The sequence below is a fragment of the Aquila chrysaetos genome, chromosome 8 (genome assembly GCF_900496995.4).
Source record: "Aquila chrysaetos chrysaetos chromosome 8, bAquChr1.4, whole genome shotgun sequence".
Classification (NCBI taxonomy): Eukaryota; Metazoa; Chordata; class Aves; order Accipitriformes; family Accipitridae; genus Aquila; species Aquila chrysaetos.
Window position 1 is genome coordinate 6,083,036 of NC_044011.1, and position 25,477 is coordinate 6,108,512.

General features: G+C 44.8%; 2 protein-coding genes across 5 annotated transcripts in view; one reads left to right on the plus strand and one right to left on the minus strand.

The window, feature by feature from the left end:
- Window positions 1–1,391: 1,391 nt before the first annotated feature.
- Window positions 1,392–15,130, minus strand: MEIOC (meiosis specific with coiled-coil domain). Its single transcript, XM_041125587.1, has 5 exons — window positions 14,125–15,130; window positions 12,423–12,535; window positions 10,579–10,713; window positions 6,463–6,643; window positions 1,392–3,025 (listed from the first exon to the last, which is right to left on the minus strand). The coding sequence occupies exons 1-5, from the start codon at window positions 14,213–14,215 to the stop codon at window positions 2,802–2,804; spliced, it is 744 nt and encodes a 247-aa protein (XP_040981521.1). The 5' UTR covers window positions 14,216–15,130; the 3' UTR covers window positions 1,392–2,801.
- Window positions 15,131–23,097: 7,967 nt separating this feature from the next.
- NSF (N-ethylmaleimide sensitive factor, vesicle fusing ATPase) overlaps window positions 23,098–25,477 on the plus strand; it is an 84,014-nt gene continuing 81,634 nt past the window's right edge. For 2 of the 4 annotated variants that reach the window (XM_030022213.2, XM_030022212.2), the window contains exon 1: window positions 23,098–23,223. In XM_030022213.2, coding sequence (XP_029878073.1) covers window positions 23,212–23,223 — 12 coding nt within the window. In that variant the 5' untranslated portion in view covers window positions 23,098–23,211. Of the gene's footprint in view, window positions 23,224–24,483; window positions 24,584–24,801; window positions 24,841–25,477 lie in introns of those variants that run through there. The other 2 variants (XM_030022215.2, XM_030022216.2) reach the window with 2 other exon arrangements.

Genomic DNA, 25,477 nt, shown 5'->3' on the forward strand with positions numbered 1-25,477 from the left:
CTGCACAGGGCCTGCTCCAGCCCCAGCACTGCGGGCTGGCTCACACTTTCTCCTGCGACCTGAGGCCCTTCACACAACCCCTGGGCTTGAGGCTGGGTGAGGGCACTGAGCTGTGGCTCAGCACCCATACCTGAAGCCACCTGGGCCACACGTAGGTTTGAGAAACCTGCTGGCTGTTCGGGGCCATCTAACACTTCCACTGGTACCTCAGTTGCTCAGGCAGCAACAGCTGCCCTCCCCTGCTGGCAGCAGTCTTGTTTTTTTCCCCCATGTTCCTAAGCCGGACACCTGGTACTGAACTTCCCCAAGCCTCTACTTCCAAGTGGAAAGCAAGCCACAGGCTGGAGCTGCCCATCTGCACAGGTGCTGGCACACCAGAGCAAAGAGCTGCATTCACCTCCTCAGGACAGGAACTGAACCCCCGCTGCCCAGCTCAAGAGCCAGTTGAAAAACAAAAGGTTACACCCCATGTGCCAAAATGTGTAAATTCAACAGAAGTGTGTATGGGTTTAAGAAGGGTGTAGTCGCAAGTGGACCACAGGTACTCCCTCTCACAGATGGGTGGATCACCTTTGCTGGTACCATTCATACCCTGCACAGGCTGCAAGGTTCAGTCTGTCATGTCTCTCTAGCCAACAGTTCACTCCTGCACTTAAGAAAGGCCATTTTAGGGACAGGAACAAAGGTTTTCAGCAGGTAGCCTGGGGCAAAGTGGGAGGACCACAACTATCCAGCAGCATCTCACCAGGACAGCTTCACCAGCTTTTGGTGTTGGCAACCTGCAAGCGTGCTGTAGTCTTGGGTAAACACACAGACACAGGAATCAACAGCACTCAAAGGGTTTAAGCTGCCCTTGGCTGTGAGCCCATTTCAGCACAAGTTGGTGCTTCCCAGCTTGTGAGGCTGCAGGTCTGCCTTCAAACCCCAGAGCTGCTGTAACCGAGCATCAGTAATTTTTGCTATTGATTCAGTGCTGAGGCAGACGTTGTGTCTGGAGAACTGAATGCTGATGCTGGACTGACACTCAGGAGTGCATTGACTCCATCAACACCAAGAAATGTATAGGGCAGGAATACTCCAGACAGACTGCTAAGATTTCCAGTTGCGGATACTGAAATCATTGCCTAAGCTTTCTCTGGCAGTACAGAAGAGCTTGTAACTAATGAGATACTTGCAGGGAAAAAATAATCCACCACTTTGGCTTCACTGCACTGATAGAATTTTCCCATGGTTTGTCTAAAGTTATAGTCCTTTCTCTCTATGAGAGAGTAATTTCAGTATCACCATTGTGTTATACCTCAACATACTTCAATAACTAACTGAAAATTACAGTCCTCGTTAACAGATCAAGTTCTAGGAGCTGAGACTGAAGACAAGCGCAGAACAACTGCTCATCAACAAAAGCTAATTTATTTCTTATCAGACAGACTGAAGTCAGTACAGCATTGCTTTTAACATCAACATAGCCTAGGTTAAACTTAACAAATCTTAATACAGTGACTTGTGGTATGAAGATGCGCTTTGTTCTCCTGCCCCAATGAACTCACTCTGGCAGTGCTTTTGGTCATTTCAGTGATCAAAATGGTTACTCCACTTTCTGCTGCATTCTCATTCGGTTTCCTTCTCACATCATCTAATGACAATTTATGTGGTGCAATCACACCTTTTGCATATCAGGATTTCCAGAAGGAGGAAGAACAGAGACATTTAAAATATCAGGGTATCTAGGCAAGGACAGCTAAATAAATTTAATCCACACATTATAAACACGATGCTAGAAGTGTTAAAACCCCCTATCTCCTGAGCCACATAATACCAATATTTTGTATCAGTGAATAAGTTACTTATATTCCGTACAGATTAAGATATGCAGATAGATAAACACCAAGTATTAATAGCTGTCAAAAAATGCAGAGGTAAACTAATAAGTCTAAAATATGACAAGCAAATTTCAAACCAAACTAGTGAAAGAGTAACTTCAAGAAAACCTAAATTTCAGAACTTTGTGATACCTCTTCCCATTTTGAAGGTATTAAAAATAATACTCATTATTTCAGCTACTGCACAGCTTTTTAAAGGATAATCCTGTGTGCATGTTATATTTTGATTATGTTTAAATACTTTAAAACAGAGGTTCTTTTCTTCCCAAGAGCATGCCCAAATGATTTGAACACATTTACTAAATTGCATGGTTTCACAACAGCAATTTTGTCATACCAGTAATTTAGTAGAACCCGGTGCATCTCCTTTCACAAACTTAAGATTCTAAAATCTCAAATTCATAAATATTTGTATTTTAAATATTTAATTTTACATGAATATTGGGTATTCTTAGCATTTTTCCTCCTGTTTCCAGGTTTTAGTCCGATAAGGAAACCATTTTTACATCACAATCTTATCTGATACTAACCGGACACCCCATTAGACTACAGTCTTTAAGATTCATTATTTTGAAACCTATTTCCTAAAGCAAAACTAAAAGAAGTTATCAGAAGAGTTGTACACCAGGGTTCCCTTGCAGAAGTTAAATAATGTCTTGGCTGTTAATTAATTAGTCTGATTATTTTTTAAGTTAGCATTCACCAGTTTGGCTTTACAATATTCTGATGCTGACTGTCATGTTAACAGTTTAAGTAGAACCCGAGAGCCCTTAAAGCAAATTCAACTTCTCATCAAGATACAGGTTTAAATATGAATATTAGTAGTTCAAACTTTACAAATAATTAAAAAGAATTAATGTATCAATCATCTCTCATACATACACACTGCAGAGTGTATTTTTGCATGCAACTGGTATTTCATTAGTGCTTGCTTACTTCAGCCCTCTGATTTAGGATGCCACAGTTGTTTGTGTTTTCGCACACTTTTTCTTCAGGTTGCTCAGTCTCCCGAAGAGCTTTCTCTGGATCTAGTTTTCCAGCTGAAGATTTCGGTAAGGTCATCTGGAGCGCGCACCAGAGAGTTGTACGTGCTTTACGTGTTGCTACGCTCATGTCTTTAATTGCCAAAGCAAGAGCAAACACATCTGCAGGGAGGAAACGGCATTTTAATCTTTATTACACAGGTCATCAGCAAGCACTATTTGGGATTAATTCACCCTGGCAATGCTAAAAAGAGCAGAACTTCTTAGCCCCTTTTTAGTGTCCGACTTTGCCTGTCTCTTTGTAAGATTGTAGAAGTTGAATCTGAGAAAGTAGTGATTTTTACGCCCTCATACAAAGAGGCATGTACATAGAATTTAGGTACTTATTTTGTTAAAGGTCCTACTTAGCTGTCACCTGTTATCAGAAGCACATAAAGCCTTATGGTCAGCTCTGGTTTTGAAACTATTCCATGTACACACATATTAAAGGTATCTCGCCCCTTCCTGTGCAAGCTCCTTGCTGAATGTTCACAGCAAGCCCTCCACATCCACAAAGTGGATCCTTTGCCCATCTTACCCAAGAAATTAAGCCAGGTGAAGGAATAGTTAATTTATGGCATTTTATTAAAGCATACAGATCATGTTCTGCAAACATGTCAACTCCCACCACTTTAAAATAAAGAGTAAGGTGGTGCAGTGGTCCATTTATTCAACTGCAATGACTTAATGCATAGGTAATGCTTTGATTTTAATTCCAGCCTGTGTGTGAAGAAACAAATTCAATACCTTCTTCTAGGCACTGGAGTCTTCAGCCAGAACTTGCATGTTATTTTGGGGTAGGGGCACACTCACTCCTCTTGGAGCTGGTTCACACTATGCCATACGCTGGGCTGCACAGAAAGCACGTGTGCACTTGCCTCCCTGCTCAAACACTTCCATGGGATTTGGGAGCAGTGGAAGACTTTAAGTCAAAGTCTGCTCTTCCAAGTGCTTGTACTCAGTAAGCACGAGTGCAGTTTCATTTTGTTGCAAAAACCTGGCACCCACCTTCAACCAATGTTGTTGGATTCACTGTTCCAGGTGAAAGCATGCCCCTCTTGGAGGTACTGGGGGTGCCTCAGAAAAGGGCAGAATTTGAAGACCTAACCTTATCCCCTCACCACCACTCTTTACCAGCTTGTCTGGCTCTCACTCCCCAGGCTGGTTCCTGTGAAACTCATTCTGAGACATCCCTCCTTCCTCCTGCACAGAGTGACTGATTCCTCTACAGTTACCACTGCTAAAGCAGCTGGAAGGAGTGCTACACAAAATTGATTTAGGTAACTGTGAAGAATCACCATGAAAATCCACTTGTCCAACACAAGTGTCAGCTATCCAAAGAATTTTAGAAGGTAGTGTTTGGAAGGATAACTCCAGAGAAATAAAAGAATAGAAAACACAGTGGGAGGATGTGATTATCAGGTCTTATATTTTCAAAATTCCAATTTCCACACCAAGCTTTGTGGAATCCAGAAGAGACCACAGGAATGGTGTCATCTGGACTGCCTAGAAGCAGCTAAGAAACAAGTGACACATAAATGTGCATCTCAGAGCTGTAAGATATGGTTGGCATTTGGGTCACTACCACTGAAGAAAGGAAAATCGCATAGTAATAAGGAAGGGTTGTTTTAAAGTCTTTGGCTAAATGCAGTGCCTGAGAGTTACAAACATTAAAAAGGTCTCTTCTCCCCTCAGAAGATGATCTGTAACAGCTATATCCTTCTGAAAGATCCTGAAAACTAAATCTAGGGCAATCTCAAAGCAGAGGTATGCTCAGACAGCCCTGAAAGGCTTGATGGTTGTTCTGGGTGACAGGTGGCACTCCGTAAAACCCTTTTTTTGATCATTGTGATTTCTTCCAGAACTTCATTAAGCAGTCAAAAACATTTACAAACAACTGCCAGATACCTCATACAGTTCCATAACTTCAGTGTGTAATAGAATTTTTCAGACCCACGTTGTGCATGAATACAACTGATATGAGGCAGCTCAGATCCATCTGCTTCCCACTGAAGCAAATCTGCATTGCAACTAAAGTGGGGGAGCTGGGAGAAGACAAGACCATGGCTCACGTATGAATTTTGTTTAAATCAAACTTCCTGGAATAGAGGACATAATAGACAGGTCCTGCCTGATAAGACAGATACTTAATATCAGATCAGATGGAACAGAAAGGTGCTGTGGAAACAGGGTTGGGCCAGGGAAGACCTTTTCTCAAACAAAACAAAACTATTAACAAGAAGAAAGCTCTGCCAAAGAGAGGAGATGCACAGCTTCAGGTATTTTCTTCAAGGCTTTCCCAGACATACAGCAAATATAGTTACTACATTCAGTAATCTACTGTTTGAAAAATCCTCCCCAATTGCCACAACAGGCTAACACACCTTGGAGGCAGCCAGTATGGAGGATGAGAGGTAGACAAAGAAAGTGCAACCCTTCTAGTTAAGTAATCAGAACACATTGTGCAAAGCCCACTTCTTTCCCTTCTCTTCTCAAAGCAGCTGGACCGGGGAGCAGATCCTGAGGTCTGACAGCTACTCTTTCCCAGACTACTCAGTTCCAGAGCTCACTGATCTGGTTAAGAAGTAGCACCAAGTTAAGCTAGCACCAATTATTTTCATGGGCTTCAATGCCCCCCAAACCCCCTTCGTCTTAACAAGTCACATAATTTTCAATCAAGGTAAAGGGAAACAAGAATGACAGTGAATAGGTGAAAAGAAAAATTGCTATAGTCTATCTTTTGAAGTAAACTTTAGAATTACAGAAGTGCATGATGGGATACCCCAAAGTAGTAAGATAATCCATCTAATTCAGTTGTGGAAAGAAAGGCAGGAAGTGAACAGAGGACTCAAATGTAAGAAAGCGTCCAACACAAAGCAGTAGGTCAGAGTGTCACAGGTAGCAGGAATTTATTCTGACTCACATCTAAGAGAGAACGGAATCTGCCATTCTGCCTGTGCACTAGTGAAAGATTAAGCTGAATATTCTGCATATTTTGGATACCATTAAGAATAAAAACATTCTGACCAATATATTTTTGTGTATCCATCCAAAATGTGATTTGTGTTTTATGTCAATCTACAACAGAACATGCTTGAAGAGGAAATCCATTCATAATGCAAGGCCATCTTGGTCTCTTTACATAGATTCAGCATGGAGATACCAAAGAAGTTCTACACAGAAATACAGACAGGGCTAGTGGGGTGACGGGAACAGGAATACGAGGGGCAGGGAGAAGAAAGAAGCAATAGCTTAATATCATCTCCAATCCCAAACTGCATTACAAAAAAAAACCCCACTACCATTTCATTACTTGCTAGTTTATTAATTGAATAAATGCACTCCAAATTGATTTAACCCATTTATCTCTATAACCCAGTTTTAGTATCCTCTCAAAACCATCACCTAAAACCCATACAGTCTGCCTTTCTCAAGCTCTAGACACTGAAAAATAAATTAAAACTTTAATACAAAACCCCTCATGCTTTTTTTTTTTTTAGACTTGCAACATGTGTAGAATTTTTCAGCTACCTTATAAAAGTATGTAAGCATAGTTATACCTCTGTCATCTTGGCATCTGGGAGCTCCTTGCCTCTGTCGATTTGAAGCATTTACAATTTCATCTTTTCTACGCGACTGCACTACATGAATTACCTCCAGATGTTTATCAAGAGCAGTAGAAATGTTAGCATGAAGGGGAGAACTGCGAAGGCGCTCCATTTTTCCAAGTAAAGTCACAACCTAATGAACATTTTACACGTTACAGGAGTTCAAACTATACTCGTCTAGACTTACAAGAAAATTAACTAGATTAGGAAGAACAGATTAATGATAACCATTTCGAGAACAGTTCATAAAGTTATAGCTGAAGTAGATTTAAATTCTTACCTAGGATTTCTTCTTCTCCAAAACTGAAGCTGTAGAATACCTGGGTGTGCACAGCACAACAGCAAAGCTAAAATACCCCAATATTAGGACACTCAGCTTACTAGTTAATAATAGATATATACAACTTTGAGACCACCATGTAACAGGACATGACAATGTGCATTCCTCTGAATCAAGACCACTACAGTCCTCCCTTTCATCAGCACTCCTGCAATTATATGGGTGAAAACCAATCCCACAAAGACCAGCCAGTTTTCACCCAGATTATCTCCTTGTGCTGTGCCAGTGCAAAGCAACTGGCAATGTGGGAAAGCAGCAGTCTCAGTCTGGAAGCTGCTGTGGAACCACACGTGTAGGCTGACTTTCAGGATGGTTACTCAACACTAAAGGAACTCTTTCAGAGAATATCAAGCACAAGCATTCAGAAATAATTCAGTTTTGTTTAGTCAATTGAGAATCTGCACCTTTGTTGTCTTGTTTATCTTACAACAGTCACATTACTATGAATTTCCCCTTGGTGAGTGATTCCTCAACCATGGTTCACAGACCACTGAAGAACCTGGTTAGTGGTCTGCAGAAAGAGATAAAACTAGAAGTTCCGAAATTGTAAAGTTCACTGGGCAATGGCTACGCTTGATGACCTATAAATAAGCCTGATGATTAATGGTCATCCACAAGTTAAAAAGAAGAAACAGAGGGTCTGGGAGCAAAGTACAAAATGAAGTTCTTGATGCTTCCTTGCAACAGAATGACTGTAGGCTGCCCTAGGTAAAGGACTGACATGGAGTTTTTAAAACGTAAGAAAGGGTGGCTAACAAAGGCATTTTAACTAGGACAATTTGCCCTGTCTGCCCCAAGTATCCTCAGAGGAGGCTGTTGGCCAAGACAGTTATTTTGATAACAGCATCCACAACAGCAGAACAGAGCAGCCACTCCTTGCTAAGGGCTCAGGAGAGAGCATTCAGGAAGGAGCAAGCTCCCACTGCCAGACTTGTCCTGCTCTCCCTTAGATCCAGCAAAAGCCTGGCAGGGGGTGGAACATAGGCAGGAATAAACTGCGCAAGTTACTGTGACAGCAGCAACAACCAATAAACTCAAAAAATGACATTTCACATTTGTAAGGAAGCTAAGAGTTTACAAAAAAGCGAAGGGAGAACTTCACACAAACAACTGAGGAATAAGCCACTAGGATAGGAAACTAACACTGGTAAGATTGTTTGAAAATCACTAGATTTGTTTCTGAAGAAAAAGCCAGATTTTAAGGAGTGGCATAGTAGGATTACATAAGCAAGTGAAACAAAGTAAGATGAACCTAACAGTCATTTCCCAGTGTTACTTAATAGTACTTCCACATCCACAAAAGGACTTACGTTCTGAAGACCTTGTTTTCAGGTACCACAACCTCATCCAGTGGGATCCACAGCTGATAGTTAAATGCCTATGTTCTTTATACTAAGCCTGGGAGCAGTGCCAGGTGTCTAAAAGCAAAATCCACAAAAGTCAGCAAAACTGGGCTGCCCCAGCAACCCAACAGGAACCACCAAAGGCTCAAATGCTCTCTTTCCTGTCCCCTCAGGTTTTTCAGAAGTTCATCCTGCATTCCCAAGAGACCCTTCCTTCCACTCACAACTCAGAGGCATTAACTAAATCTGCCCTTCTCTTGCAAAGCACAGCTGATCCCTTTTGACTGTCACAGGGCTTGCCAAGTCATTTAGATCCTTCACTGGGAAAAGCAGCAAGCCAGCAGTGACACTGAGGCTGACTGCTGGAGTGGCAGGGTCCCAGCGAACAGCCAGCAGACACACAGACCCTGCAGTCTAGGGGTGAGCATACTCCACGAGATAAGGACTGACGTTTCAGGCCCAGCCTTGATGACTGTTTTTCACAAAACAATGTATTTGGAATAGGGACCATAATGCTTTCCCCAGCCCATACAGATCGCCTCACTACTAGAAATAAGCTCCCATTTCCTCTCTCTGGCAAAAATCATTACCAGTCCACAACAGAAGAACTTCAACAGGACAAGCTGAATGTCCAGCCTCAGAGTACCCCACAGTGGGGTGACTATAGCATTCTCCATTTACAACAGAGCTGTGGATTCACACCTCCCCAGATACAAGGGAGATGAGATACAGTCCACAGGCAGGAGATCCTGGTTTAAAGTTTGTTCTTTGACTATTAAGTGGTTTTAATAGCTACTGATGATATAGTGAAGGAAGCTACTGTCACCTCTCCATCAGCTATGCTTTGTTCTGGAACTGAAAGCAACCGCAAGTGGAAGTCTCAAATGATAAAACCAAAGTAAAGTGTGTTACCACCAAGAAGATTTAACTAGATGCTCCACACTATGAAGAGTTAATCCTAGATTCAGCCAGCTCAACATCCACTTGAGCCTTTGTACCAGTGTTTCTCTTTGGCCATCACTAAGCTTTTTGATGTTAGAATCCAGGTTCAACAGCCCCACTGTGCTTTTAAGCGTTCTTAAAACTACTTTTCAGTTGCTACCTAACAAGAGTCTGAGGTTCTATACCCTGAAGCTTGGTTCCTCAAATGGCTAGAAAACATGAAGTCCTTTTTTAGATGCAGTTTTAAAGTACTAGGACAAGGACAGGCAAGCCTTCTGAAAGTGGAAACTTCCTAACACTGTTCTTTTGGGGTTCATAAAACAGTAGTTTAAGAAGTGTACACTAAGCCTATCAACACATCTTTCGCTGTACTCTTTACTAGGCTGTATGAACAAAGCCAGGCCACAAGACAGATTTCAGCAGGCAGTAAGCAGACATGGCTCCACAGCTTATTTCACCTATGCGAGACTGGTAAGAAGGACTGCTTCTTACCACTGCTGCCTTGGGAGTGACTGAGCTCAGGAGTCCTGGTTCCTCCAAGAACCAGCACTTCTCAGAACAACAGCTGCTGCCTTTAATCCCACATCCCCTTGCAGGGGCCGGCTTCAGCTCTGCGCTTTCAGCCCACATTTCTCCTCCTTCTGCAGCATGAGCATCCTGGCTCTGGCCTCTCTGCCTCAGAAGAGCCAGATCATACCCTTGCTATTCTGCTGGCAGGTCAGATAAGCTCTGCCTGTTCTCACCTCCTCCCTCTAGTCTCCCTTGCAGAATTCTGCACAGGCTGCTCCCTCACAAAGAAGCACGATACTGCACACTGGCACGATCGTTTGGCCAGAGTCACAGGCAGCTCAAAAGACACAACTCGTGCTTGCCCTACAGGTTATGGCTGTTTGGCTTAAGCAGCAAACTAGTAACATAAAAATTCAGGCTGAAGTTGCATCAAATAACCATTCTGCATGAAAAAAATACAAGACTCTCAAGCATATGTATATATATAAAAGTCTTACAAACATTAATTAAACTTGCTTTCCTCCCAACAAATACTTCCTCTAATACAGTGTCTACAAATCTACAGTGAACATTTGTCTGCTGAGCTGCTCAAAACAGAAGAGCTCAAAATGCAGGCACACCTTAGAGCTGTGCAAGCAGTTAGGCTAGATGACTGGATTCTGGCATCTCATGCACGCTCTTGTACTAGGAACCACATCCTCCTGGCATGTAAACGTGAGCCTCAGCCACTCAGTGGGTTCCCTGGTAACAGCAGCAGTGAACCTGGAGCTGTAGAAATTCTAGCAGGGACTGCTGAAATATTATTCCCTGCATAGCGTTTAAGAACAAAGCTATTTTTGGAAAAGCTGCTCTGATCATCTTACATATCTTATACTAATCTAAGTTCTGTGTGATAAGTTCAATAGATTGGTTTTTTTAAGTCCTACAACTCACTCTGGCTTGTTCACGCAGCTGATCCACAATTAAGCGATCAACTCTTGATGGGTTTGATGTCAGCCTTGGAATCGGAGTGTTGTTAGCACTGGAAACCTTTTTCCCTTGGAAATTCTTAGCAAGAGCTGATTCAGTCTGCAGGAAAACAAAAGAATAACTCCCTAAGAACATAAGCTGCAAAGTGTGCTTCATTACAGAAACAAGAAAAAAATATTAGATATACAGTGTCTTTCCCTTAGGGTTTTGGATTTTTTTTTTTTTTAAAGCAGATAATGAGGATTCAAGCATTTGGGATTTAACCATTTGGTAAGACAGTCACCTGTTTTAAGTGAGCAACCGCTTTACTCAAAGCAGTTCAACTAAAGTAATTATGCCAACATAATGGGTTTCAGAAGTGCTATGTCTTCTCACACTCTGACTACAGCCTGTACTAATTCTGCCTGTGAATAAAATGGAGGCAAGTCAGAATTACAAGGCAAAAGAGAATGAACAAACAGATGTGGACCTCACCCACAAAATTAAAATAGAATTATTTAAGTCAGCAATGAACCTAAGTTTTGTACAGATTAGTCAAACTACAGAAAGCTTTTTTTTTTTTTTGTTAAAATGAAATCATATTTTATTCAGCCATCAGAAAATTACTTTGAAACCTGACTGCAAGATTTCAAATTTCAATCTCTCCCAGGCCATTGTTATGTCACTCTGGAACACCTGTAACAATACATAGCTAGCTAAATCTGTTTTAAAATTGCATTTCTTAGATTGTCTTGTAGTGGTTAACATAAAGCTGCTGCCTAATTTTCTCCACGCCCTCCTCTTCTCAGCACGTGTCAACTCTTTCTCTTTTGCACTTTTCTATGCAAGCCCAGACATCAATCTCCCCTCCTCAAGTCAAGCTCATTGTCACCCTAACCCCTCTATTCAAAGCAACAGCTGGCTTTTGGCAAAAAAAACCCGTGTTACATCCCCTGACAATTAAGTTTCTTTTGTTGGATTGGCACAACAGAGCTTCCACAGAGAAGCTGACAGCCAAATGGCCCGGCCCCACGATTCCCAGGTAACATTTGGTCAAGCTTCCCTCTCAGAAAGTCACAGCTCCAGGTCGTTTTTGAATTTCAATACCAGCTAAACTGATTAAATTAAGACAGCTTTTACACTCACCAAGGGTAGCCTGAAACACTTCCGCTGATTACCAAAAAGGGCAATTGCTTTAAGTAGGGCTTCATACAGAACTACCGGAATCTTTTAGTTCAAGTGTTTTAATATTAACCTTTCTTCAGCCTCTGTTTCTGGGGAAAAAAGAGCCCCTTCAAATACATCTTCAGTTTAAAACTTCAGGGAAACAGGAGGCGAGAACACCACATTGAAAGAACTGACAGTGGAGGGCCTAAGAAATTTCATTAATTCTTGAAAGGATTAAAGTTTAATCCCAATTCAAAACATAATTATTGGATTTGCTTTCAAAGTTTCCAGATGCATTGTATTTATTGTATTAAAAAAAAAAAAAAGCATAACATGGCTTTGTTAGCCATACCACACACCTTCCCCAACCCCAACACAAAGACTGAAAAAGTCACCGAATCCCTGCTTTATGTGCGACATGCAATACAACATTAGTTATGCTCCCAACCAGGCTACAAACCTTCAAAACTTCTGTTTTCAGTCCCAAGTATACACGGAAGCAAACTCTTTTAACTTTGAAGTCCCATTAAGCATATCAGCTCAAAAGTGAACATTACCCATGCTCTCTAACTGGACTGATTAGGACGAGATCTACATAAAATCTGTGATATGGCATATTGATTTAGGTTGTGGTTTTTTTTTTTTGTTGTTTTTTTTTTTACCTTCTTTCTTTCTTTCTCCAAAGCTCTCCACTGTTCATAACATTCTTCGAGTCTAACATGAAGTTCGCTGGCAGGCCCACTACGGGTTTTGACTTGCCTTTGAAATCCAAATGCTGGTACAAAACCAGAAAAAGAATTGTCACCATACATCTTATCATTAAAATAAGGGTAGAAGCGTTTTAAATCATCATGGGAGAACAATTCATGAGACTCCATCAGAGGGACAATGGAACGGCCAAATAGATGAGCTGATCTCAAGGGGAACGCACTCGAACCAAGCTGCTGCTTACGTCTAAAGTCACCCATCACGCAATTGTTGGAAAAGCTTGGAGCCTGTAGGCAAGTCACAGGATTGATGCCATTGCTGTCTCCGCTCCCCTGCCTGAGATTAAGCTGACCCTGAGACTCCATTAAATCTTGGTACATGTTCTGCAACAACCCATCTGCATGTTTTTGTCCTTCCAGATCATAATGCTTACTGCGTGGCTTCAACTGGAAACGGTGTTTGTTCATACTTTCAATGATCCCAAACTGCTGAGCTGAATAATTGTCACAGAATCCGTTTGGCTGCTTTAATTTCTTTTCACTTAAATACTCAATGACATTCTCTTCTCCACTTCTAACTAGTGCTTCCATGCAAGCAGCAGATCGAGCTCGTTCTGCAGTATTATAACCAAAATCAAGACTTGAAAAAAATGAAGGATTCTCTTGACAGTACTTGTGAAATAAATTACTATTTAAAGGGAAATTTGAAGATGGTAACTGAAAAAAATCATTAGAATGACTGGAACTTTTTGGAAAAGCAGGTAAATGATTATTCAGTTTCAGCAAAGGACTTGGATTCTGAAAGGGGACAGAAGCAGCGGTTTTAGTTTGAACGTTCATCCAAGCTGGCCTTACGTTAGCAGCTGCTGAAAGATTTACTGAGTTTGGTAATAATGGAAGTGATTTACAGTATTCAGAATTCTGAAGATCAGACTTTGAAAACTGCTGCTTTTCTACACCATTTGCACAGTCACTATTCCCTGGATAAGCTGCAAAAGACTTCAGTCCATATTCAAATTTTTGCCCAAAATCAGTGCAGAATGAAGCTTCATTTGCAAATTGTTTTTCTGATAGAAGTCCTACAGCCTTGGGAAATGTAAAGTTTTGCTGATCTGAAATTCTATCTTCTATTTTTTTCTGAGTTCCTGATTTAACTTGAAATAATTTAGTATACGGTTCTGTGTCCAGAGATGCTGCCTCAGTAGTTCCATTTACTAACTTATTTTCTTGGAGGCTACAATTGGTGCTCTTGTTAGGCTTTGCTTTACTAGCATGAGAATATTCAGTGTATCTAATATAATCTGCATTTTCATTGTATCTGTGAAACTGTGGAAGAAACGCTTCTGCCTGCTTTTGGTGCAACTGTGCATCTGTTCCTCTGGGACACACCTTCTCCCTTCCATAAGAATAAGCATCAGCTCCTGAGTCTTTGATTACTTCTGAATACCCAACTTGGGGCGTAAAGGTGTTTTTTATGTATGGATAGTTCTGATATATGGGTGTTGTCTTAATATTCTCATTAGTCTGCATGTTGCAACAGTTGGCATGATCATTCCTAGAAGGGTATAGACACTGCTCTTCGAGGTCTATGCCAGTACACCCGTGATAACATTCGTCTACTTTTTGCTGTGATGCAAGATTACCACTTTGCAAGTACTGTTTTTCAGCAGCAGATACAGATTCGCTACTATAAAAACCCTGTTGTGAGACAGCTCCAACTGGTCTTTTAGTTTCTGGCAACAGGTCATGGTGGTCTACGATTTTGGTTGCATTCATGGGCCATACTGGCTTTAAGTTGGAAGGGCAGGTCCTTGAAAAAACAAGAAAAACACGTGTTAGATTCTTATCTGTGGTGCTCCTCTTCCATGCCCAAATGCAGGAAAAGGTTTAAAACCCAAATTCTTCCCTCAACCATTTCTTCTGATTGATTCAACAATGCCTTACTCCAACTTCTGTCCACTACTGTCATCTTCGCAGTTTCCCTTAACTAGATAAGAAAACTGATTCTGGCTTGTCTAAATCCACCCGTATACCTTAGGAGCTGCCTTCAAGCTGTGATCTGTACACACCAAATTATGGTCAGTCAATCCTGTCAAGGGATTTGACTATCCATCACCACCAAAATACTCCTGGTTAAGCAACAAGTTAAGATAACCAAACTTCTGAAACTACCCACAACCTTTCAAAGCCATGTCTTAGCACTCCAGACAAAACACTACTCTGTATCATCTTGCTCGCTGCTTCAGAATCGCTTGTGTTTTACACTGGCTTACACTGCTTCCTGCAGGTAAATCAAGAATAAGCATCTCAGCACATTTCCTTTCCTTCCGCTAATTACCATGGATTAACACAGGACAATCAATCACTGACTGTCGAGGAAAACTGTAAACAGACTAAGTAAAAATGGAATTGTGCCTGGAAGTCACTAAAGTCACAGCCAAATTTGGCAGTACTGAAAATGGAAATCCAACCTTAACTGTCTGAAGCAAAGGAATTAGAAAGACCTCTTGATCAAGACTGACTCTCAATAAAGTTTTCCCCCACTTCAGCCACATAACTCAGCACACATACAGAAATAATTGGAATTTTGGGAGGAGACAGAACGGAAGAGTGGTGCCTGGCTTGGGAACCTTGAGAACTGAGTTCTCTTTCTTATCCCTTAGACCTAGAATGCTCAGATTCAGGCAAAAGACAGTGAGCTCTCTAAGTATCTCGGGGATGCTGGATCTGAATCTTTCTATGTCAATCTATTATGACTATCTAATAGTTTTTTTCTGGTGCTAGAATATAGGCATAATAAATCTGACATTTAGATATGCAAATATTGCTCAGGTAGCACTAACATCAAGAAACATTCATTTTGCATGGAATTCTTCTCTCCTGCCAGTTCAGGAAAGTGTGAAAGAGTATGATTTCATGTTTTGTGTATTCCTTCTGTGAATTGAAATTAATTAAGAAACAAACCTAAAGTCTGGATTTGATCTTAATCTAAAAAAAAAAAATTAATAGGCAAAGGCATATATTCAAGGAGATGTATTTGAATACAGCATTTCACAATGCTTGTTAAGGACTTATTTTAAAAAAGCCAATTAAAAAGTTCTCTAAATACCAGAAAGCCAGAAGCTACCATGTAATCCAAGTACCTAGATAAAAGCTTTAAAGTATCACGAGTGAAATAAGGGGGAGGGAAGGGAAACCGTAAAGAGCATGAGGACTTGCCAGGAGCAGATGCAAAGATGACTAACAGAACACAGATACTGAGATCAGCAAGGGTAGTTTTTGTCAGAGGAAGAGAATGCCAGCAGTGCTTGCATGGCAACATACTTACCCCTCAGCACAATATGGCTGCGGTTTATCTTGTTCTTCCAAGATGTTAGACACAAGTCCATATAAATCCGTTTCACTGCCATAATCATTCCTTTCAGGCTGCAACCTGAAAATGAATTGCATATTAATTAAAATGATTACTTCATTCAAAATATTTCATAAGTTAAATTAAACAAAAAAATATAATCCATCTGCTCCATCAACACACACATTCTCTCTGTCAGAAATGACTACCTGGACTTCATATTAATCTGGGAAGCAGCAGGCTGCTTAGTATCATCTCCATAGGTAGACCATGGTGCATATAAAAGGGAGGAGTCCACCGGTGCAGAGTAGTCTGATGTTGAAAGGGAAGAACTGTAGGTCTGAGGTAGCTCTACATTTTCTTCATTCTGCTTTTTATGTACAATAAAAGCACTGATTTTAATATTAAACACATCACATGGTCATTTCATCATTCTACGCAGTTGTACCTGAGTTCACTCTTGGAGTAACCAGAGCATGAGAAGCAAGCAAGCCACATACTTTTTGACATAACGCTACAGATAACTTCTGCTGGTGACTGCCCAGGCATATACGCGTAGGACTAAAAATTTCAGGCCATGCCAGCCTAAAACATCTGCACCAGTTTCTAACAGATGATCACTGACAGGAATCAGGTGGCATCCCCTTCCCCCCCAATCAGTACAGGTTATTTACGCTACTGAAGAAAACTTACAGCCAATCCTTCTCTAGAGAAAAGGTGTCCTACTCTAAGTGAAAAGGAACATTTCCATGTGTGGTTTAAACACGGTATGCTTTCTTAGCTCTTAGTAAGTGAAAAAATTAATGGTGCTTTCATAGGGTTAAATGTTAAAGATACACGATACACTCCTTTACAAAGCAAAGTTGTCTAGCAGCTACAGAAAGCGACACACAAAACCATGTTTTATTCCCAGTGAGACTTTCTGCCTAACTAAAGGCAGGTCTCTCTACTTCATGTCTCAGTTCCCCATGTCTGTAAAATACTTCCGTAAGCGAAAAAAGATGCCCAGTTGCTGGACTGAAAGACATGGGAGGAGCAAAGCCACATGTATCTCGGATAGAGTAAGTAATACGTCTGTTCTTGAAGGTACTGGAAATGACTTTTCATTCATTTATTTGAGTCTTTTACCTCAGTGAAAGTTTATGAGTACAAAAGGCAAAATGAAAAGAGAGATCTGATGTACTTAACAGTCATGGCATTTTCTACTGGTCAGACTAAGAACCCCCTGTTCAACAGGCTGGTTTATACGAACGTTTGGACTCTATATCTGTGGTATGCCATAGAAATATCTGTTGCAATACCTAAGCTTCTGCTTCTTACTGACTTCTCAGTTGTCCTAAAAATAGTCATTTGCTCCTCACTTTGTCTACAATTGTTTATGTTAACAGAATAATAAAGAACACAGTGAAATACTGTTCTACGAAACACCACATATTCCTTCATCTGTGACTATTAAAAAAAAAGTCACTGCCCTTTCTGATGAACATTACCACCACGGACATTTATTATCAATGTATCAAACATGGTGATATATGCTCAGTGGTATAAGCAACTGTATTAGAAATATTTTTTGACCATTTTGTTTACAAACAACCCAAACTCTTACACAGATATAAAAAAAATTCATTTATAATCAACTGAACCTGTGATTTGTAGCAACCATATAGCGAGCCAGCGCCTGTCATTACGTTACTGAATACATCAGTCAGCCTCCCACCAGCTTCTGTGCTACTCCAGCAGCGACTGCCACCTCTGAACGCAACTTTAGGCTATACAAGACAAGGAAAAACAAAAGTGGTAGGACATAATTATACATAGACCTGAGAGTTGTGGATTTTATAACAACATTAACTTCTTTAACACTTTAATCTACCTGTGAATTCTGTTCCACCTGAGTTTTCAAGGAATTAGTTCTACATATTGACATGAGAACATTTTCATACTTGCCCTCAGAGAAAAGCTCAACCCAACAAACCACAAGAAATTCACAAGGTGTTTAGAGACAGAGGAAGCACAGATTAAGAGGAAACCTGCATTCTCTCCATTTACACTAGCTGAGCTTCCAAAGGGCTGAACCACCACACAAGAACATCAACTACAGAAGTGGGAGAATTATCATCCCTTTTACCAACAGCAGCAGAAGAGTCACTTAGCCTTCCACGCACGGCTAGACACCTCTCATCCTTTCATCGCTGTTCCTATTACATTGTTTACATTACATGAATGCATGTACATGCATTTTCAGATTTCAGAGCTAGAATTTTGCTATAAAACACATACCGGGAGGCACAGTGGAAGCTTGTCCCATTCCATAACTATGGGAGAAACAACTTCCACCTAAGAAACACCCCTCTCCCCATCACCAACCTGGAAGTGCTCAGAAATAGGTGGCCAGTAGGAGCAAGGTATGAAAACAAAACAAAAAGTTAGGCATCTTTTCTTCCCTTCCTCAGAAGGTGAGGTACACAAGGAAAATTTAAAGTTAAAATAAAACTGACTAGCTAAAACCTCCTTTAGTTCACAAATAAAAGTGACATTATTTGCACAATATTTAAAATATTACTGTAGCAGCTCACTTGAAATGCTTACTAAATTCAGAAAAAGTTCAAGTTTCACAGGGCTAGCATTCTGAAAGGATTCTGAATAAGCACTCCTCTCTCCAAAAAATTGTTCTTCTATAGCTATCCAAGGATGAAAACTGGCTCCACATCTAACATACACGGTCTGCAGCATGATATTCCCTCTAGTTTATGCCACAGTTACACCAATGTATTAACACAGTTTTTCTCAGACACATTTTACAAATATGTGAACACGCAAAGCCAGAATTAGTGTGGAACACAGCTCCCTTTCTTATACTAGTTATGCCACATTTTCTTAGTTATCTCCTTGTTCAGTAAGGACACCTAGTACTTACATGACGTATGAGCTCAAAGAATTAAGTACAATGAGCTGCTACAGATTTGAGACACCCCCCCACACCATACACACTCATTTTTTTTCCCAAATTGAACTTTTTTGGGACACTTGTTTTCCCACCACTTCTGACCTCAGTTTCACAGCACCCGTTACCACAAGACAGGCCCAGGCCTCGACGGCCCCAGGCGGCCCCACACAGGAGGGCGCTGCGGACCTGAGAAAAGCCCGGCCGGGGCAGCAGACACCTTGCGGGGGGAAGGGCGCGAAGCCTCGCCCAGCCTCAGCCCTGCCCGGTTACCGGCGCCGAGGCGAAGGCCCAGCCCCGGGACAGCTCCAACCATCCGCTGGGTTTCTGACAAGAAGAGCTGCACGGCCCAGCCTCTCCCCAGCCCGTAGCGCGGCCCCGTCCCTCACCTCCATGAGAGACCCCCGGGACAGCGGCTGCCGCGGCAGCTATCGGCAGCGCGCGCGGCCACCCCTCCCGCGCGCCGCCATGGCGGGCCGCCTGAGGCGAGGGGCGGCCGTTAGCCTCGCGCCGGGCCAACCACCGCCCCGCGCGCTCGAGGGGATTGGCCAGCCCCTGAGCCGCCTGGCCAATGAGGAGCCACTCGGCACCCTCGCACCTCCCCGCACCGCGTGACCCTCTCTCTTCTCCACGCGGTTATTAGACAGCGAGAGCCTACAGCTAGTCTCATGGCAACGGAGCTTTATTTCTATTGGCCCCTATCCGCCAATGAAAAATCACCTCCCTCGTCCCTCCCGCCAATGAGGAGCTGCGGAGCCGTTGTTCACCCGGTCACAGCGCCGCGGCCGTTGAAGCGGTCTGGGCCCCGGCCCCAAGCGCTACTTCCCGCCCCGGGCGCCGTCCCGGCATCTGCCCTGAGAGCTGCCCGGCAGCCATGTCGGGGCAGGGGGCCTTCCCAGCCCCCCGGGCCCTGTCAGCGAGGCTGCCCTCAGCTGCTGCCACCCCGTCTCCGCGCTAGGACAGTCCTGCCCAGGGCTACACTGCCCCCGAGACTCCACAGTCCTGTGCATCGCCCACGGGAGCTAGAGGAAACCTCCTCACCAGTGACAGAGCAGTCCCCGGTCTCAGGGCCTGCTGGGCTGAGAGCCTGCTGAGGAGCTGTCGTTAACTCTATCCCAGCCAAAACCAGCGCGGCAAACAGCCGAGGGTGCCCCAGACCCCCGGGGTGCTGGGTTGGAAGGAGAAACCACAGGAAACCTGATGGAAAAGGGAGCCCAGTTCCAGCAGCAGGGTCACTACGCTGCCAGCCTTTGTTTCTTTACGCTTCTCATTGCTGCTGCTGGCTTAGATACTCTGCCAAGCGTACGAGTATCACTGTTTTCACTAAAAAGGACTAAGAAAAGCCTAAAAGCCCTGAAACCAAACCATACTCTTGTTTTCACTCTCAAGCTATTTTGCTTTTCAATTCTCAAGCTATTTTGCTTTTCACTTCTCAAGCTATTTTTACGGAATCTAGGGACATAATTTTTGCTGCCATCTCTATTTGGGCAGATAAAGGCAGTACATGGATAACTTCATGATGATAGAGGCATCACTTTTTTATGAATTGTGGGCATTTGTGTTGTGATACATCTCTCTCATTTCCCAGCGCAAGCTGCCCTCCAGCCTTCTTACTCCCTTCAGCGCGCTACCAGCCAGCAGGTTCACAGGGAGGTTAGTGGGACGAGCCTGGGGAGCCAGATCCTGTCCCTTCCTAAACCCACCCAGGGAGCAGGGCCACCCTGCCACCCGGGGATTCAGGATGCAGATGTTGTGTCTGCTGGAAACCAGAGGTCTCACTCCAGGAGATCACGGGCACGTGGAGGGGTCAGCCCTGAAGGTCTTGGCTCCATAGCATGCACGGTCCCCCTGCTTCATCTCTTGCTCCCTGCCCTGGGGAGGGGCTGGCTGTGGGGCAGAGCTTTGGGACATGCCCCGGTGAAGGTGCTGGCCTGGTTCAGAGCCTTGTGCCCAAAGCTTCTCAAGGTGTAGGCCTGTTGGCTGGGCAGACAAACTGCAGCTGGAGCTCAGGACCAAGCGGGGGTGGGCTGGGGTCCCCTTTGGTCCCAGACCTGAAGATGAACTGATTGGTGCAAGCTTCACGTTTGGTTTGGGGAGCTTTGCTTTCTTTTTTTTTTCCCCTTTGAAATGGTGAAAGGTGAGGGAGCATGGCCACCCTGCCCTTGCCATCCCCTCACCTATTTCCCTACAGATTCAGGGGCTGTATTTCTTGTGTTTGTTTCTGCAAGAGACTCCTTCAAGGCCACATGGCAGAGAGATTTGGGAAGCTCCAAGTGGTGAGAATCCCCGCAAAATTGTATCATTCAGCTGGAGTTCACTGCTGGGGATGCAGCAGCAGCCACCTCCTCCAGGGACGACCCTCCAGGCCAGACACCTTTACCAACTGCAGAGGAAAATGCTGTTTTGGCAGACACGGGTGTTCCCCTGTTGGTCTGACAGCCTGTTTCACATGTAACTGAGGCCGGGAAGCAAATCCCCTCCGGCAAGAACTGCCTGGCAGTTACCTGCCCAAAGCCAAGGGGTTATTTGCAATATTTAACAACCACTCTTCAGAGATGTTTCCCCGGTGCAGTGATTTCTACTGAGGAAGGGATATAGACAGAGAAACTCTGCTCAGCTGCTGTGCAAGCAGGAAGAACACCATCTCACTGGGGGAGACCGAATTCTTGCACTGTTTAGATCTGCCCACAACAGATTTAGGTATCGACCCGATTTCTTTATCCACTGAATCCTGTACTCATACTCTGCACTGAGGTACATCCGTAGCCTGAGGTATCAACCACTTTGGCCCACTGCGTTAAAGTGGTCCCCCGAGTTTTCCATGAACTTGGCATTTCCCTCTTGGTTACAGCTGACATTGCTACCTGTTCAAAGCAGCAAACTGGCAGTTAAAATCAATGTTAATATTTTATTATGTTGTCAAAGCCCCACGCAGGAAGCTGATGTGAAAGGTTGCTAATGCATTAAAGCTCGCTCCCTGAATTGATTTCCAGGCTGTTGAGGTCAGCTTTGGAGACAGTATTGAACCTTGCTTTGGAGTCCAAGTGTTTGCCGCCTTTCTCCCTCAAAGCAAAGTCACGACTGAAGACGATAATTGGAATTTCATTCTCCTGCAGAACATTACACAGGGGGACACTGCTCTGTGAACAAGCTATTTTCATCTCTCAGCATGAGACAGTTTATTCAATATGATCTGTTGCTCTTAGGAGTGAAGCACTATTTCAACCAGACCCCAGGAGTGGGCCCCCATACAGATCCATATCCAGAAGTCTGGCTGCAAACATTCCGTAAGTGCTCAAACAGGACCAGGCTACACCAGCTCTGTGTAGAAGCAAGAGCTGCAATGAGCAGAAGACACCCACGTTGTGAGCAAAGGCCTAGGAATGGGCTTTAGAAGCCCCAAGCCCTCCTTACCAAAGAATGAGGTTAACTCCAGGCTTTCATATGTACTGAGAGACCAGAGTAGGAGCTCTAAGCTCCCATTATCTGGCTTTCAGGCTCGCACACACCTGTAATTTGTAGCACAAAGCATAAAAACATGCCGTTAGTATAAGCCAGATGCTGTTGAATGGAGAGCCACTTCAGAAAAAAAGGTAAGCCATTAGATGTACTATCAGAGGAGGCCACGGCACCCCATTTAAAGCAGCTGCTCTATTGGTGCACTGCCTATCTGGAGCAGTTCGACAGATTTTAAGTCCCTTTTTTTCCACAAAGCACTGTAACCTGCTCACTGAACGCTGTTTAGGACTCCATGCTCAGGGGCCCAGAGACGTGAGAGATCTCCAGGCCCTGACAGACCCCTACCGATGCCAGTCCTCCTGCGGGCAGGGAGTCTGCCGGGAGGCCTGTCTCCACTCAACCCTGGCCCCACAGAGCTTAGCCCAGGCCGGCAGTCCGCCAGCCCGCGGCCCCGCCAGACGCCTCAGGCCGCCGCCCCTTCCCTCAGGGCAAAGCCTGACCCATCCAGCCCGCAGCCAGCGGCACACCCAGCCCCGCCTGAGGCCGGCTCTCCGGCCCCCGAGCCTGAGTGCCGCCGGCAGGCCGCCCGCTACCGGACGCCGAGAAACCCCAGACCGCAGCACCCCTCGCTCGCCCGCCGTGAGGAGATCCGCGGCTCCTCCCACAGCGCCCCGCCCACGGCCCAACCGGCCAGTCCCAACAGCGCTCCCAGCTGACGTACCGCAGAACACCCTCCCCCCTCTGCCGCTAGGCCAATGGGCGGGCGGTACCGGGAGACGGCCGTCTGTGCCTGGACGCTGCGGGCAGAACGGCCAATCCGGGGCCGCCGGCCGTGGAGTGGGCGTCACCGCCCCGCAGCCCTCAGGGACCCGCCCAGCCCGGCCGTGGCGCCTGCGCTGCGCCGCCCCCTGGCGGCTGCGGGGCGGGACCGTCGCTGCGGCGCGGCTGGCAGGCGGCGCGGCGCTGCGGGCTGTGGGCGCAGCGGCAAGATGGCGGGGCGGGTAAGTGGCGGTGGGGGGGAACAGGGACGGACCCTTCCCGCCCTCGCCGCTAGCCACCCCCCGCTTCTTCCCTCCGCTACCTCTTTCCCCGCTACCCCCCTCCGCTTCTGCTCCTCGCTGGGCGCCGGGGTAGTTCTGTGGTTTCTCGCAGCCCCGCTGCCGGGGTGGTCGTTCAGTCCTGGGGGTGTGTGGGGTCTCCTGAGGGTGCTGTGAGGCTGTGGTGACCCCACCAGTGGTGTGGGGGGCCCTGAGGGCGCTGTGTGGCCCCTCTCCCTGTGGGGCAGAACGGTAGGGTCCCCCAGGGGTGCCGTGAGGCAGAGGTGGCCCCTTGGTGATATGGGGTGAGGGACAGGACTGTGGGGTTCCCTCAGGAGTACTGTGAGGCCAGGGTGACCACCCTCCCTGTGGGTGTGAGGCAGGATTTAGGGTTTCCTAAGGGTGCTGTGAGGTTGCGGTGGCCCTGTGGGATGCAGGGCAGGATTTTAGGGTGTCCTAGAGATTCCACGAGGCTGTGGTGACCCCTCAGTGCTGTGGGGTGAGCCTCTAGGGCTTCCTCAGGAGCACCATGAGGCTGGGGTGACCCCTCTCCCTATGGGGTGTGGGGCAGGACTGTGGTGTCCCCTAAGAGTGCTATGAAGCCCTAGTGATCTTCTGGTGCTGCTGTCAGGATTTAGGGTTTTGTAAGGGTACTGTGAGGCTGCAGCAGCCCTCAGGCCCTATGGGGAACAGGGCAGGATTTTAGGCTGCCCTAGGGGTGCTGTGAGGCTGTGGTGACCCCTCTCCCTGTGGCTTGTGGGGCAGGGTCCTCTAAGCACGTTGTGTAGAGGGTCCTCTAAGGATGCTGTGAGAGTGGGGTGACCCCTTGGTGCTGTGGGATGTGGGGCAGGATTGTGGGATCCCCTGAGGGGCCTCCATGAGGCTGAGGTGACCCCTGTCCCCATGGGGTGTGTGGCAGCATTTTAGAATCCCCTAAGGGGGGACTGAGGCCCTGGTGACCCCTCAGTGCTGTGGGATATAGGGCAGGCACCTATGGCTGTAGGGTTCTTTGAGGCCCTAGAGACTCCTCTGCCCTGTGGGCACCAGCCAAGCATCATCCTGTGATGTGGGCCCAAATTGTGTTGTGTTAAAACACACCTTAAGGGTTGTGCAGTGGTTTTATCCTGTATTTGTCTAAAAAATAAAAAATCCCTTATCTGTGACTCTTAGATAACATCAGCAAGTGGCCAAAAAAGTCTTAAAATGTGAAGGAACAGTCTTGTCTCTCAAATCAGTTTTTGTAGTGCCCTGTATATCCCTTTTGTTTTCAGGTGTCCATCTCCAAGTGCCACAAGATGCGGTTAAGATTGCTGTTCTCTTTGCTGTGACCTCAGTCATGCTTTGCTGGATATCAGCTTGTGAAAGTCACATTTTTCATTAATGTGTGCTTCAGGCTGAAATCTTCTGTCTTGGCCAAAAAATTCAGTGATTGAGATCTTGGGGAATAGGTTTTCTCATAGGTTTTTGTATTATGGTTTGTCTGATGGATACAATGACAGATGGTGCAGTGGTGTAATGCAGAGCAATGGAGGTTAGAGCAGTGGTGAGAAATTTGGCCCAGTGATAAGCTGTGCATCACAGGTGAGCAGATCTACTCAAGTGCCACCTTTAAATTGCTGCCGATTAATTTAGAAAAAAATCGCATGTTATGCGGTTTCTTTCTTGTTAAGAGCTTTTCTTCTGTCCCTGCTCCAGATACATGGTCTCGCTTTCTTCCTTGCACTTTTTTCTTCATTCACCCTTTGCAGCTAACCCAGGAGAAATTGGTGTGTTTTGACTACTTTTTTTTTTCAGCTTTCTGTTGCTGGAAACAGGAGCCCATGCTTTTGTCAGTGGTCCAATCATTTTGGCAATAATGAACATTGTTCTGAGACTCCTCGTAGCCTAAACCAATATGGCTACAGTGGTCTTGTCTTACCCCCTGCTCACTTGCTTCCCTGAGCTTTTTCAGCATGCTAAGTTGACAAAGAAAACTATCTATGTATTTTGAGTTAGTTTTGAGTTGTCCTCCTGTGCTGGAAAGGCTCAGTGAATGGTCTGAGTGCTGGAGCTGGTGACTGGGGATGTGGGGAGGAAGGACAGGGATCAGCCCCAACATTTTCCTGCTGCTGTGAGGTTTTGTGCTACTAAACACCTGAAAAAATGTGCCTTTATTTGGCCACCTTGGAAACCTGGTGGAGGAAAGGGGGGATTTATGCAAATTTAAGAGAAAGATTGG